Below are 17,150 nucleotides of genomic sequence, written 5' to 3'. Positions count from 1 at the left end.
TAAAATGATCTAGGATCACACTAATCCAGCACGTTATTATTCTGAGTTGCCCCACTCAAGCGGCGGCCATATTGAGTGGGGCACGTGCTGGATTAGTGTGATCCTAGTTCATTTTGTTACTTCATTGCTGTGCTGTATGTGTATAGGCCAATGTAGTTGGATCTGTATGTGCGTTATAATTAATAGAAATTAATCGATTCATCGATTTAAAAAAAATTCGATTATTTGCCTCTCTCGCGGACGTCAGGGAGCTGCTGTCCAAAAGAGGGAGACTCCTTGAACATCAGGGAGACTTGAGATCCCTGTCTTTGTCACAGGTCGGCTCTAACTATGAGGCTGAGTGGAAATCACTCACCTCATAGTTCTCCTTTAAGATACTACCAAAATGTGGACCAAACTTGAGGATGACTTCATAACATCAGCCCTGACATCCTGGATGTCTCCTAATAGGAGACCTGACAGAACTTTTCTACTGTTGCTGGTAATGATTATGGTAATGATTTCCCCCTGCCCTTGTCCACTCTCATTTCTTTTTTTTATTTAAAACATCTTTTTTGAAACGTAGAATAGTAAAATACAGAGAGTACAAAAACATCTCAATGATTTGTTACAGTAATGAACAGACATTGCAGCCACCATACAACTGTACGTAAGAATATTTCTCAATCCAAACATCAACTCTGTGGCAGTCTGCCTCATCACTTAAACTAAACAATTCACTAATCACATGGGTGTAAGAGCATGTGCAACCCCTTCCATGTCGTCCGATTGTATATTGCTATTTAGCAAGGAGACCATAAAGTTGCATTTCGAGGGCAGGAGGGGGGCAGGATGGATCGCAAGTACAGGTGGGATGGAGTAGTGCAGCTTGACTAAGCTACGGCACTCTCATTTCTTGATGTGGTGCAGAGAGGACAGGATTCAAATTACTTAAATGGTTCAACAACACAAATTACCCACACTATCATATATCTTACTAGAATTTCACAACCCACAGATAGCATGGATATGGTACTCTCAATTGTCACATCATACAAGTTCCCTTAAACCACTCAAATTGCTCTCTAGGCCCTCCACAAGCATTGAAATCCTATTCATTAAAAAAGACAGACCACGCAGTGTCTGTAATCTATCAACTCCTGCTTCAAGAAATCTACCCCAAATATTTTGTGTTTCTCTCTAAATAGGAAACTGAGCTGAAAATTGCTCCTGTAGGAGCTAGACTGGGATAATCTTCACACACAAAATGTCAGTCTCCTCAACAGCATAAGAACATAATTATAACATCTTATCTAGGTGGTATAATTGTTCTACAATGCTTCACAAGATGGATCTTTCTATTTTGGCCACATGTTGGAGACGCATTGCGGCATCTGGTGCAATGAGTTTGATTTTTACTAGGGCTGTTACTGATTAAAATGTTTGTGTTCGTTTAATCGAAAAAAAATGTAATCGATTAATTTTGATTAATGGATTTTAACATCAATAGGCCTGGTTAAGGCTGTTCCTCTGGAGATCTAGTCCCGATTTATCATAGAAAGGGAAGGCAGGCTAATTGTGTAACCTTCCACACAGTTGCCCCGGCTTAGACTGGCCTTCTCGTGACAATAATTAAAAAGCATTGCCTGCAGGCAATCATCGCATGACGTCATAACCCCAGGACAAGCATTCTACACTGCTCACTGAGTTTAAAATCAAGTTGTTCAATCAATTGTACCATAAAGCATATCTGAGCATCTAAAATTATTGTAAGAAACACAATGCATGCAATGGATACATAAAATGGAGCTACATTTATACGATGAGCTAGATTGAGTACACTACTAAATAACCTGCTGCTGGATTTCCTCCTCTCCCTCGTTAGTCTCTCGTCAGCTAACGAAGGGAAGGGGAGGAGTCCGGTGACATCACGGGCATAGCCGTCACCGGACTCCTCCCCCTTCCCTTCGTTAGCCGTCACGGACATCGACATCACCGGACTCCTCCCCCCTTCCCTTCGTTAGCCGACGGAGCCACTTGGGGAAGGGGGGAGGAGTCCGGTGACGTTGATGCCCGTGACGTCACCGGAACTCCCGGAAGACCCGGAAGCCGGCGGAGAGGTGAGTATGAGGGATTAATTGTTAATTTCCGCAGCCCTAATTTTTACTAAAGGCAAATAGGCTGTTCAGTTTGGAAGGGAATTTGGATTTTGCAGGGGAAGTTTCCCTTAGCTTGGTGAATGTGGTGACATTTCACCTTGTTAAGATAACCCAATCACGTGCAAATAAAATTTAAAAAAAACCCAGTATGTTTCCTTGCACATGATTGGGTGACGAAAGTCAGCAGAGCTTCACCTGATTCACTAGCTAAATGAAACTTCCCTTGCAAAGTGAACAGCCTACTTGTCTTTAGTAAATCAAGCCTAATCTGTCATTTCTGGGGAACTTTCCTGTCAATCAGTGGCGTAACAACTGGGGGGGACGGACGGTGTGGCTGCCCTGGGTGCAGAGATGGGAGGGGGGGCGCCAGCCAGCGAGGAAGCACAATTCAGCTGTAAGGTCTGTCAGCGCGCAGGAGCAGTGAAGAGATGAACTTTTCCCTGTGCTTAGAACTCCATCAGAGAGCAGTCTTGCACTGCTCTCTTGTACATGATTTGTGAGTTCTGTGGCCCGTATGAGAAGCATGCCGATGCTTGCATTCCAAAGACTGAAAGGCTTAAAGCAGAATTCCAGGCTGTAAAGTCTCTGTATTGGAGGGAGCGGAGTATATTTACATGTATTACACTGACCACTGTGCCAACAGTCCAGAGATCTTCATGCTGAAAATGTAGGAGATGACATGCTTCCACTCCCTGAGGGCCAGAAATATATGTTTTTATTGTTTTAGTTTCTTTTTGGGGGAAGGTGATGTAAGTGGATACGGGGGGCTAGGTTGGGAAGTGGTGGGTCAGGGTTGTAGGGGTCAATCAGCAAAATCTGCAGAGGTTCCATTTAAAATTGAAGACGGCCCTGCCAATAGTGGCCAAACACAATTAAGCAGGCAAATTATGTGGCCACTCATTGGGGTCGATTGGGGGGGGAGGGGGGCACAAAATTGTGTTCTGCCCCGGGCGACGGTAACTTTGGTTACACCACTGCTGTCGATCACTCCAATTTTGGAGAAAATCCTGCAAATATATCATAAGCTGACAGAGGACAATGACCCTAACATACCCCAAATCACTTCCCTCTCCATGAGCCCTGATTTTGATTGGTCAGGAAGCCAGGCTGCCTAGCAACAAGTGAAGCCGGCTTCCTATGCAATCAGGAAGCCAAAAGGCGGGTCATGACATGACCAGGTCCAGGTCATGATCTGCTGCCCAGCTTCCTGATAATCGGGGCACATGGCACCGGTATTGGTACTCCGTATTGGCTAGTACCAAAAAAAAAATATTGGTACTGGTACTCGATACCGAAAAACCAGTATTGGTGCATCCCTAGTTCACACCATGGGACTTGTGTGTTACTTACTCCCCACCCCACCCACACACACCTATTTTTCTTTCCTCCACCATCTCTTCCATTCTTCAAACCCTCCTTTTTGCATTGTCCTCTATGCCACCTTCCATAGCACTTTCCCACTTCACCTACACCATCCTCCACCAGTCACCTACACCATTCTACAGCTCCCAGGAGGCTGTGCAGGAGAGAGGAGGAGACTTAGGGGTGGTGGCTGCTGTGCGCGCTCAGTCTGGGACAGCTATCTGAAGAGGACAGACCTGTGCAGCCCTGTGTGGGCTAAAACTGTGTGAGACAGAGCTGTGTGGTCACCGCTGATATACAGGGCACACAGGTAGGGTTGCCACCTGTACAGGATTCACCCAGACAGTCCATGTTTTGAATGCTGTGTCCGGGTTTCATGGCAACAGAAACCCGGACACAAGATGTCAGGCAGACAGGGGCAACCAAAATTAAGATAGGGGCTACTGGTCCCCCACTAAAAATAGTCTCAACTGTGATATTTATATATGAAAAGGTGGCGCTATTTACATATGAACATGCCACGGCTCATTCTCCCAAAAAAATTTCTGCACGTCGCTAGAGTGTTCGGGTTTCACTTGAACCCGAACACTTGAACAGGCTCTGTGCAGCGGTGTATAGAGAGACTGATCCGAGTTGCTGAACCGGAGAGGACTATCGAGTGACTGAAGGGAGGTCCGGTGACCGCAAGGGACGTCGAGGCCTAGTTGCACGGCCGAACCAGCCGCCAGAGTGATTCAGCCGCCCAGCTGAGAGAGAAGCTAGACGGAGCCAACCAAGATGACTGCAAGCATCCTGGATGAGTGAAGACTTCCTATCAAGGACCCAGACGACTTCCCCTACTGAGCCTGAGCTGAAGAGGTAAGAGGGCGTCCAGCATCTGCTATCAGTTTCATCTGTTCCAACTGACCTGAGGATTGGTGAGAGGCCTTTGGCCACATTGAGAACCTGTTTGCTGTTCATACCTGCACTACAGTAAGGGCCCCAACACCGGCTAGCTTAGGACACCACTACTGGGCAGTAGTCTAGGAAGGGTTGGGCATTGCAAAAGGGAAACCTTAAAGGGGCACATACCCCATTACAGAGAGGACATTTAAAGACATTTGGCCTCGCATACATCAGTGCTGACAGCAGATAGCTGCAGCTACTGAGTTGTAGAGTGCCTTAGCCTGCTGCTTAATATCCTTTTGTGTGACTGTTGGGTATACTATTGTCATAGTTGATTTATATATTGTGTTATTATTAAATCTGCGATAAAACTGTTCAAAGGTGTGTTGGTGTGCTGTGGATCCACGATTTGGGCGGTACATTAGAAATAGAAATAGCTGGGAGGGAGATACAGCTGGTCCCGTCCAATAGAAAACAGTTGGGCGGTGCTAGCTGTCACTGCTAGCTCCGCCCAATCATGTTCTCCTATTTTTCTACTTTTTCTATTCTTCTCGGTACCACAGAGGTACTGAGCAGAATAGCTGAGCCGAAGGGCGCTCGGCGGATTAGCCGAGTCAAACTCCTTCTGCACTTCGACCGACCCGAACCCAGCCGCAGCAAGCCGTTGTATGGCTCATTTCAGTCGGTGTACGGCTGAAATCAGCTGTACAAGCCTGAAGTGATTAGCCGAACGGCGTTCGGCTCACTTCACTTCGGGTTGGTTATTCACACGGCTGCCTTCGGCAGCTTTGTGAATAACCCCCTATGTGTCCCCAGTTATTTACAAACACCGGAGTGATCACACAATCACTCCGGTGTTTGTGCTGCACAGAGGATCGGTAAATATAAATGATACTTATCGATCCTCCGCTCGGCCACGCAGTATGATCGGGTGGCCGCTTGCTTCTCAGTGGCTCCCTCTCTCTGACACGATCACCCGGCTCTGTCATCGGGCGGCCGCTCGCTCTTCCGAGGCCTCTACAGTGCCTGATTGGGGAGCCGCGTCTGCCTGATCAAGCCAGACGCGCCCTCCAATCAGGCACTGTAGAGGGCCGCTCGCAGTGGCCATGGAGGAGCGAGCGGCCGCCCGATGACAGAGCCAGGTGATCGTGTCAGAGAGAGGGAGCCATGGCTTCGTTTAGCGGGGGTCGTGACGGCGCTCCCCCCTCAGTCCTGCGCCTGGGACAAGTGCCCCGCCGGTTGTTACGCCCCTGGTAGTGAGACAAGTTTTTTTACATGCTGACTTGTGAGTGTGCCATGATACCTTTCTACTGTTTACTGTTTAAAGCCCATTTCGTGTGCACCTTACTGTATAGTTGGTGACAAATTGTTGAGTGCGTTTGTCATTTGTTTTGCTTTACCTGGATTACAAACACAGCATGTTAACTGCTGTTATCAGATTGTTGCTAAATTACTTTACTTGGATTAAAACACTGCTTTTGATTGCCACAACTTAGTCCTGTTACTACTTATTCCATGGTGCATTACTGTCTGTAGCTGAGATCCTACCAGACCACGGCCAGTACCTTACAGGCTTCCCATCAGATGAAATGTATCAATCAAAGGGATGTACTTTATATGGACCCCAACAGGCATCAAAATCCACTATAGAATAGACAGATCAATGGACATATCAGATTGAACAACCAGCATTATTCATGAGATCTTTAATGCCGTTGTTTAAACGATCTATATGGCATGTATATGCTGGCAGTGAAGGAATCAATTTGCACATATCCGATACGGATGGACTCACAGGATAATGTTCATTCAGCAATCAACTGTCTGATCCACATCATGTCTCCATAGACATATAATATGTCTGATTAGCCCCAGAGGATTTAGTTCCCGGACAGCCGTCCGTGTCGGTAAAGATGAAAGTCCCAAGAGGAAACCTCCAATAGGGTTCCAAACTGATGTACGGCTGTATACATATGAAGTATATGTATGTGTATACTTATCTTGTAAGGAGAGTGTGGACAACCATTCAACGAATCCAAAAAGTATCAGTATGCATTAGGGATGTCCCGATACCGGTACTAGCATCGGACATCGTCTCTGAAGCTCTTTTCTGCACCTGCGTGCCCATCAGTGAGCTTTGAAGTGGTACGGCGGACCTGGGCTCGCGTGCCAGCAGAAACGGCCCCGCGTGCCCACTCTGGCACGCATGCCATAGGTTCGCCACCACTGGCCTAGAGGATCCCACACTGAGAGCGCCGCCCACCGGGGCAGCAGTGACACGACGCTCCTCTTCAGCTCAGCGCCGTCCTTCAGTGACGGAGAGCAGCGGCGAGTCAGCGCTGGTCCGGTGGGAGGAGCTCCTATTAAGCAGAGGATAATTGTAAATCTATGGTCTCCAATGTATTAGCAGTCTGTACTCTATATGAAGTACATATAGAGTACAGACTGCTAATACACTGGAGACAATAGATTTACAATTACACTCTGCTAACATGAATGGATTAAAAGATCCATATGTAGCCCTGTACTATGGATCATTTAACCCATTCATGTTAGCAGAGGATAATTGTAAATCTTTTGTGTCAAGTGTATTAGCAGTGTGTACTCTATATGTACATGTACTATATGCACTGCAACAATAGGTTTACAATTATCCCCTGCTAATATGAATGGGTTAAATGATCCATAGTACGTAACATGTAGTTGTACTACGGATCAATTAGCCCCGTTCATGTTAGCAGTACAGAATTGTATATCTATTGCTGCAGTGCATTCTATATGCAGTACATAGCACATGTACAGTACACATTCCCAATTCACTGCAGCAATAGATTTACAATGATCCCCTGCTAACATGAATAGGTTAAAGGATCCGTAGTACAGCTACATGTTATGTACTATTATGTACTATGGATCATGATTTAACCTATTTATGTTAGCAGGGGATAATTGTAACTTTATTACTGCAGTGTACTGGACGTATGTGCTGTATATGTACTATGGATCATGATTTAACCTATTCATGTTAGCAGGGCAGAATTGCAAGCGCCTCCCACAAGCTGAGCACCGAGACGCGATGCAGCGATCCTGCCCAGTGCCGACTACAAGAGGCACCTCGTGAGGCAACAGGGATCGGAATGAAACTGTGAGTGAGGGAAGCTGGGACGGGGCTGGCTGTAAATCTATTGCTATAGTGTACTGGACGTGTGTAATGTATATGTAATACATATACAGGTGAAACTCGAATAATTAGAATATCGTGAAAAGTTCATTTATTTCACTAATGCAACTTAAAAGGTGAAACTAATATATGAGATAGACTCATTACATGCAAAGCAAGATAATTCAAGCCGTGATTTGTCATAATTGTGATGATTATGGCTTACAGCTCATGAAAACCCCAACAACCCCAAATCCACAACCTCAAAAAAGTAGATTATTACATGCAATCAATAAAACAAGGATTGTACATAGAACAATATCGGACCTCTGAAAAGTACAAGCATGCATATGTACTCAGTACTTGGTTTGGGCCCCTTTTGCAGCACTTACTGCAATTACTTTTGCACGATATTCTAATTATTCGAGTTTCACCTGTATACAGCACACACCTCCACTACACTACAGCAATAGATTTACAATTCTCCCGTGCTAACATGACTAGGTTAAATCATGATCCATAGTACATAGCATGTAGTTGTACTATGGATCATTTAAAGTCACCTATCCCTTAAAGAAAAAGTATCAGTAATTGGTATCGGCAAGTACATGAGGGGAAGTACTTGTACTTGGTCCTGAAAAAGTGGTATCGAACAAATGGTTTGAAAACAATTTTTCTCTCACTGAATTCTACTGGTGTATGACCAGCTACAGCCAGTCACAGAATAACAGGAATAGAAAGAAACACCAGTTACACCTTACAAACCATTTTGCTGAAATGAGAGTGGTAATTGGGAGAAGAAATCTTTTATATATCGGTGTTGTTATCCGTATGGTAAACATTATGCTGCCATTATTTATATTTCCTTACACAGCTATATATATTTAATTTCTAAAGTAAACTGCCAGTAGAGCAGTCATACCGTCTTAGGTTGACTGACCCATGTGCTGTCACACTGAATGCGAAGAATTCTAATGTCAAATACTGCAAGTCCTGCAATTTCTATAGATGGAGGTCCATAGGATTAGTGACTGTTCAGTTTATCTCATGCTTGTTACTGTTACTTCTCTCTGCAGATTCCAGCCGGTCTGGGTCACACATGATCTCTGCAGACGATGCTGAATACCCCCGAGAGTACCGTACTCTTGGTAATGGGACCAGGCGTTTTTCCAATGTGGGCTTGGTGCATACTTCAGAGCGTCGGCACACTGTTATTGCTGCCCAAAGCCTGGAGGCACTAACCAATCTCCAGAAGTCTGACATGGATAGGAAGAGGGATGCTTTCATGGATCATCTCAAGAACAAATACCCTCAACATGCTCTAGCCATCCGAGGCCAGCAAGAGAGGATTCGGGATCAGGTGAGGACATCCTCATTGTATTAACCTTTTGCTGTTTTGTGTAAGCATTTACGCTAGCCAGATCTTCATGTTTTATTTCAGCAGGGTAAACTGGAGATTAGAGCCCAGAGCAAACTAGGCAAATTATTTTACAAAAACATTATCTGCTGTGATAAAGGAAACAAGCAAAATTGGTTCCTATGAGTGAAAGGGTTTTTTAGTGGTATAAAGCACTGTATTGTCCATGACAATTAAACAGTTTCTACATTTTGTTAACATCCTTCAGTAGGAAAATGACAGTATGAATATGATTGTATATAGGCAACACATGTAATCTCCTTCACAATCAAACACTTTTTATGATTGCAACTGAGGTTTGCAGGATTGATCAGAGGTCTCCACACATGAACTAATACCTGACTTTCAGATCCTTACAAATTAGGTTTCTCTTATCATGAGCCCTGTTAAAGCTCTCTTCAGAGTGGGAAAAACCTGTTTAGACATATGTAATTGTTTAACCAGTTAGGTCTTTCAAAACGTAACAGTTAATTTATCATGCAGAGGTAGGTCCTTAGCTCTGAGGTCTGCAAGGATCACCTATTTGCTTCAAGAAATACAAAGACCATACTGATTTCTAGTTACAGAACATGCGTTTCATTTAATTGAAAAATATATGCTTCATTTCCTAACATAATATCACAATGTAATAATGCACTGTTGCCCTCATAACCTTATTTTTTAACAGCTTTTAGTTTGTTGAAATTAAAGTTGATATCTGATTTTTATTGATTCTGAACATCACAAATATTTTTTTTACAGAGTACATTTTTATTTGTAAATTAAACAAAAACATGACAAGCAAATAACAAATAACATAAAGAGGACCAGGTCACAGAAATAACAGAAGCAAATACTAACAGGGGTATTAAACAACCTAGGCCAAAATAGCTGATTTGGAAAAATTCTCCAATTCAGTTCACTTTCCAGTTCAGCTATGTTGTCCTAGATTGTTCACTTCTCCTGCCTTCTACAAACTCTTCACCCTTGTGAATAACCCTGTAAGCATTATACATTAATCTGAGCAGGGGTCTGAATAACATACACCAAAGAATGGCGCAGAAAATCAGTTTAGAGCCTTGGCGGCTTTATAGCATTACAATTCCAGGTCCCTCCTCCTCGGGACAGAACGTAAAGAGAAATCATAGAACAGTTCAACGGTTCCATACTGTGCAAGCCAGAGAGCCACTAAAGAAAGAGATGTAAGAGCAGAGCAGGAGCAAGAGAAAGAGAGGATGATATCAAAGAAGAAGAGAAATAGCAAAAAAGAAGAGACGAGTTGAAACAGACAGAGGCAGCCAGGGTCACCCAAAGGCCGTAAAACGGCGTACCTGAAAACTCTATTCAGACACTCCAAGCAGCAATTAAGGGGGGCGGGGGGGGGGGTAATTATCTGACAACCTAGCAGCAATTTCCTCCTTGCACATAATATTAACTTCAGATATCTAGTCCTTGATGGAAGATACAGGAAAAGTTTTCCAGAGCCTAGTTATGAGAGCACAACCCGCAGAAATAAGATATTTAAGCAACTCCTGCTTTTGCTACTAAGGGGAGTCCTAGGAGGATCAACAGCAGGGACATCTAAGGAGTCTTGGAGCAGCAGTGTCCCATAACCTCTTCGCAGATCTGAAATATAGTTTGCCAAAAGGAACAGATTGGTTGGCAATCCCACCAGATGTGAAGCATGGTATCTGGCCCATCGCCACAATGCCAGGACCTGTCAGATGTCAAACGAGCATATTTGATCATATCCGAACATCAGTACTACCTGGCAATGATCTAATAATTACGTTCCTGGGTCTGGCTATATACACTAGCTTTAAAGGTCAGATAGAAGGCCTTTTCCCATTCTGGGTCCTCAATAGGATGTACCAGCTCTCTCTACCAATCCCTAGTAAAATAGGTGCGGTTAAGAAATGCATGAAGCAGTAGAATATTTCAAAGATGAGATCATGTGAGATTAGTCATCACTATCAAGACAGAGATCCTCAACGTGAGTCAATGATCTCTTAAGGGAAGGAAGCATTGATAAGTGTGAATAGTAGTGTATGAGTTGAAAGTATTGCAACCACTTACCATGTTGAGGGCCAGTCGGGGGATTCAAGTTTACCAAGGGTTTGAGACACGTGGTAAGTCCATGTAAGATTGGTAAATGGTTTTGCATGCTGCCAGCAAAGAAATTGTCATGTCTGAAAGGGAATCCCGAGTTATCCAAAATGAGAGTCATGGGTCCAACATGAGAAGAAATGTTATGATTCCGAATCACCAAGACCCAAACCTCCAGTCACTAAAGATGGAGGGGAGTTAGGAGGAGGCCTCATCTTCAGCTGGGTCAATGGCAAGGTCGTGAGAGGGACGGGAGACAGGTTCTGCTCAATAGATACCCTTATCTTTAAATTTGCATGAGTAACTCTGACAGATGGCTTAACACCACTGAAGTATAGTAAAGTGACATGTGTGGGAGACCTGTCCCACCCTGCAATTTAGGTTGGGTCAGTATATCATGACTCACCGTGGCTAAAGAAACTGTCCAGACATATTGCAGCAAAGAGGACCGAAGAATGTGGAAAAAAGGTTTAGGAAGTTTGATAAGCAGGGTCTGAAAAAGATAAAGAAATTGGGACAAAATGTCCCTCTTACAGAGGGACATTCAACCAAATCAGGAATGCTGCTTGGTGGACTAGACATGTAAATGAGCTAGAGTAGAAGACAATTATGGTGCAAAATTTAATTCATAAAATCTATCCATATTATATGCACTCAACATTTTCAGAATTGGGGTTGTAAAAGTGGTGACCTAGCGAAAAGGAATTGACAATTGCAGAAGGACTAAATCAGGCTTGGACAATGACACATCTAGGACTTGGGATTTTAAAGTATTGATCTTAAAATTGCTGAGGTAGCCAAACAAGTCAAGTTCTTGAAAGGAAAACAATTTTTGTGTTTTTGATATATAAAAGTAAATCATCCACAAAGAGGCTAAAAAAGGTGTTGGCCCATAAAGCATTTGCAAGATATTGCATTGCTAGGATATAAAAGAATAGAAAAAATGGGCAGCCATGGGACATGGGAAAGTCATACATTGCCATAATCTTAGTGATAAACTGCGAGGGCAGCCCAAGCTGAGACAAAGTGGCTTGTAGAAAGTTCCAGTCTAGGCAATCACCATCCTTCTCTGCGTCCAATGAGAGAAAGCATAAGGGGAGTTTGTGAGTATGCATGGGATATAAGATAAATGATTGTTTTGATTGTGTTGTCCCTGGCATCGCGTTGAGGGACAAAGCCCAAGTGCACTGAGTGAATTGCTGAGGCATTGAGAGGATAGAGCGGATTTGCCACTACCTTAGCATAGATCTTTAAGTCCACATTTATCAGAGAGTTGGGTCTGTAGCTTGCACACAACATAGGGTCTTTCTGATATTTAGGTGTTAGGATTATATGGGCCTTCTGTGACTATCTGAGGAAGGGTAAATTTGTCAGAGATGGAATTAAATGTAGTACTTAAGAGAGCGGATAGTGATTGTTTAAAAAGTTTATAGAAAGAATTAGAAAAGCCATCTGGCCCTAGGCTTTTACCAGCCAAAAGGATAGGACCTCCTCAGAGGAACAAGGAGCAGAAAGGGAGGTCAACACGGATGGGTCAACAGGATGTAGTCCCATCCTAGTTATATAGTCTAATAAGTCCGCAAATGGTAGGTGGGGAGTCTGACCTAGAGAAAGATTACGGATATTATAAAGACCCCAATAATACGCCTGAAAAACTGAAGCAATTTGGGTCGAATCATGCACACTGTCACGATCAGGGAACCGGGGCACTGGGGATCTTGAGCTCCAGGTTCACAGAGCAGTCTGGAACAGGGAACAGCCCTAGAATGCAGATATTGGGGAATGAAGGGATATAAGTTCTGATAAACGCAGGGAACCGGGAACAGAGTGTCTGCACAGTAAACGTGGGTGTGTCAGAGGCACAGGATCTAAAGTGAGCCTGGTCTTCTCCAGAGCCTCTGATAGTGAGGATGTTGTGCGGCAGGGCAGCTCCCAGGTTGCGTCCCACCAACACACCCCTGCAGACCGAGCTGAGAGAAGTGCAATGGATGCAGGAGTCCAAGGGGCGCTGGACTAGTGTAAGCAGGACAAGACAGTTCCCAAGAGGTGCAGTAAGGCTTGTGCATGTGCACAAGGAAACAGGACCTAGTGGCAAATACACACAGGGAGCATGCGTTGCATGATGCAGACCCTGGGGTTACTGTAAGCTCATCCCACACTGTTTCTCCAGCTGTCCCCCCTGCCATGTGCCTTGTGTGGAGCCTCACACTACCTCCTCGGGCCACTCTCTGTGTTTGTCTGTTTGTCTGTGTTCCTGAGTTATTATTATTATTTCTAAAAACTAAAATACACTGCACTATCTCCCCTCAACATTTAGCCCTTATCCCCAAACCCTAAGCAACAAATAGTCGGTAATCCGTGTATATGAAAAAGACCACTAAATATAGCAACATAATGCAAACAAATCAATAAAATATCGTTATATGAAAGCTAGATGTGAATATAACAATCTTCTAAATGTGAACATTTTTTAAATATATCACAATCCAATCAGTACTGGAGCCAAAAGAAACTCCCTAATTAAATTCTGCAAACCATGTTTATGGCAAATAGTGAGCCAGAAAAGTGCACCGCACTAGCTCCCTTCAACAGTCACTGATTATTTGTTGTGTAGGGTTTGGGGATAAGGGCTAAATGTTGAGAGGAGGTAGCACAGTGTATTTTTGTTTTTAGTTATTTTGACCAAATATCGTTTGTTTTGTTTTAGTTTTTTCACTGCGGCTCTCATTTTTGGGTTATAAGGGAAAGAGACCCATAAGCGCAAATATTTACTGTTTAGCAATATTATTTACCCCCTTAAAAAAAAAGAAGCCAATGTGACCATTGGGGCATCATAATGCCACAGGATGTTCCATACCCACTAAACCAGGTTCCAAGAGAATACGTTCTCAGCGTTCACACCATCCAGTGCGTTCATCTGACATTCTCATGGCATGATCACACTGAACCACTTCTCCCACGTTCTAGGGTGGGAGGGGGCATGGTTATACCCTACATTTCAGTGGTACCACAAGCACGCCTCCCTCCCGAAGTGTGATCACCTGCACTGGAACACATGGCACCGCAATCAGAGCCGGCGCTACCCTACAGTCAGGTCAAGCAGCTGCCTGAGGGCGCTGGTGGTTGTGGTGGGGGGCGGAAAGATGCGGACTGGGAGGGGGGCCCCTTTAAGACGGCCACGACGGTGATCACACCTCTCTGCGCTCCCTCTCTCTCCTCCCAGCCGCTGCAGCTTCAGAGCGGCCAGGAGGAGAGAGAGGGAGTGCCGACAGGTGTGATCAGAGCCGCCTCTCAACACTGGTATGAAGAGCCGCATTTGCCACCAGGGAGCAGAGGAGCGGCAGGGCTCCTTTTGATGAGGTGAGGGACATTAGGTTCCCGGTGTTAAAAAAGTTTTTAAAAAATAAATAAATTAGAGGTGCACCAAAATGAAAATTTCAAAACAGAAATTAAAAATAAAATGTCAGGCCGAACTGGCCCTTTGGATCTCTTTCTCTCATCAGTGGGTGCAACCAAAAGCGACGTCTCCTTACATCACTTTGGCGTAGCAGTATAATAAGCATCACCAGGAGCATGCCTGCATCCCATGGATCCATGTTGCAACAATTTTACATGTGAAACAAGGTCAGAGGAAGCAGGAAATAATCGGAACAGCTAATGAAAGGTCAGAGGTAAAAGGAAATGACCTCATAACCTTGTTAGCTTCCTGGGAAAAAAAACGCATCAAAAATGCATCAAAACGCATCGTGCGTGTGCAGAAACCTGATTGGATCTGGTCTGCATTTGGTGTGAACAAGGCCTTAAGGTCACTGCAAAGGACAAGGTGGCACTCTTTGCGCCTGGAGGAAAATAGGTTTAATCTTTGCATTCGGAAAGGATTCTTCACAGTTAGAGCTGCGAAAATGTGGAATAAACTCCCCCAGGAGCTAGTTCTAGCTAGCTCAGTTAATTGTTTAATAAAAAATCTGGATGTATTCCTAAATGCACAGAATATTACTGGATATTGAGTTCTTATAGGTATATTAAGCATCAGAGATTGTTGATCCAGGAATATGCGATTGCCTTATGGGATCAGGAAGGAATTTTTTTTCCCCTGTTGGAGCAAATTGAACCATGCTTTATAGGGGGGTTTTTTTGCCTTCCTCGGGATCAACAGTGGGTAATTGTGGGCATAGCGTTCAGTTTAAGCTTTTTTTTCATATCTCTATAGGTTTAACTCGATGGACATGTGTCTTTTTTCAACCTGACTATTTAATTATGTAACCACAGCCATCTTTCCTGCTCTGACACAAGGTTGTGGCTTCTTCTAGTCAAGATTGCGGTCTGATCACAGTTTGATTCGGTTCACGACCAATTCGGTTCCCGACTAGAATCGTGAAATTAAGTTTGTGAACGAGGTACCACTGTATATGAATATTAGCTAGATCTGTGCAATTGAGTGGGTTATGCAGGGGTGTGGACACTTTTGAAAAAAACTACTTGTCCAAGGACTAAAGCGGGGGCCGAATCTACTTGTCCCTCATGACAATCTACTTGTCCTGATACAAAGAAAATAATTTTAACCAAAACCATATTTAGCAGTGCTAAGAAGCGCTGCTCATTGGTCAGTGCCGTCGGGTGGCAGCGTTGACCAACGAGTGCTTGCAATTTGCGAGCGAAATTCAGAATACATGGAACAGTTACAGATAGTACACCCGTACTGGTGGACGGGAAGGACCATTCGCCGAAAGGTAAGTATAGTGGGAGGGAGATTTGTGCGGGTAATTCCATTTTCCCAAATTACTTGGGAAAGTGAATTTACCCTTTAGGCTTGGTGCAGACTTGGGTTATTTGTTTTGTTTTATTATTTTTACTTTATCGCCTTTTTATTTTTTACATTTTTATTTTGTTTTACGTTTTTAATATTTTTTACTATTTATTTTACTTAACTGTATTGCTATTACACTGAAATTTGGATAATAGTCCTGCTAATGCGACATACCGATAGAGCACTGCACATAGGACCTATATTTAAATATGATTTAAAGCTTGAGGAACACAAACAGTAAAGACTTATTATTCATATTTGGTATTTTTGTTTTATTTTTTTATTTTGTTACGTTTTTAATATTTTTTACTTTTTTTTAACTATTTATTTTTTAAACTTAACTGTATTGCTATTACACAGGGGTTAACAAATCCCCTGTGTGATAACATTTGGAGGTGACAGGTACACTTTATTCAACCTGTCACCTCCAACATAGACATGTGCGATTCGTTTCGTTACTAATCGAAATGCGTGCGAATTTTCCTGAAACTCGTAGATTCGTAAGCATACGAAATCCGAATTGCAGTTTCCGAATTTATATCCGAAATCCGAAATTCCGTTAACGAATTTCGGATCCGAATTTCTTTGAAACAGGAACTAATATTACCCCTGTAAATGAGGTTTAAAAACATGACAACTTTTTTTTTTTAATCCGAAATACGGATCCGCTGCTGCTGGGGGTTGCATTACAATACACAGGCAGGAAATACGAAATTCCGTTTCGTTCCGTTACGAACATTCGTTATATGTTTGAAGGCTAATTGATTAGCCTGTATTTGTGTGAGGAGTCCGTTCCCTCCTCTCCCACATAAGACAGGCAGGTAGACTCACCTGGGCACGGCTTTCATCAGCATCCTGGGGAGCTTAGCCACGGACGATCGTTACTTCCGGGGTTTACGTCATTTCCGGTTCTGACGTCACGATCCAGGTAACGCCGGCGGCGGCCGGCGGTCTCGTTGCTTTGCTGCCAGGGCTCGTCAGGTCACCTCTCAAGGCTGGGGGTCACTCGGTAACGGGGAGCATGTCGGAGCTCCGTGTGTGTTAGGGGGGCGGCGCTCACCGGCCGCAGTGTTCTTATGTCAGCACGTGTGACATTCAGGGACATAGTCTCCTTCTTGCATACCCTGTTCGTGCCAGCAGGGGGCGGCAAACATCGTAATAACACTGACTGTATGCACGTTCACTGGGTAAAATTTTCTCATCACTCACTAACCTGCGGCTGTACTCTTACTCTGCATGATGGGTGACGCCGCATGGGCGCGGGGACAGGTGTATATAGGAGCAAACTACTCACAC

At 43.9% G+C, this 17,150-nt stretch overlaps 1 protein-coding gene across 1 annotated transcript in view; it reads left to right on the top strand.

Annotated features, from left to right (window-relative positions):
• LOC108790729 (SRC kinase signaling inhibitor 1-like) overlaps positions 1-17,150 on the top strand; it is a 584,474-nt gene that overhangs the window by 172,053 nt on the left and 395,271 nt on the right. Inside the window, exon 2 of the mRNA XM_018561058.1 lies at positions 8,622-8,905. Within this exon, the coding sequence (XP_018416560.1) occupies positions 8,622-8,905 (284 nt within the window). The remainder of the gene's footprint in view (positions 1-8,621; positions 8,906-17,150) is intronic.

This window comes from Nanorana parkeri, unplaced genomic scaffold (assembly GCF_000935625.1).
Source record: "Nanorana parkeri isolate BGI_ZX_2015 unplaced genomic scaffold, ASM93562v1 scaffold497, whole genome shotgun sequence".
Taxonomy (NCBI): Eukaryota; Metazoa; Chordata; class Amphibia; order Anura; family Dicroglossidae; genus Nanorana; species Nanorana parkeri.
This window is presented reverse-complemented; position numbering and strand designations above follow the sequence as displayed.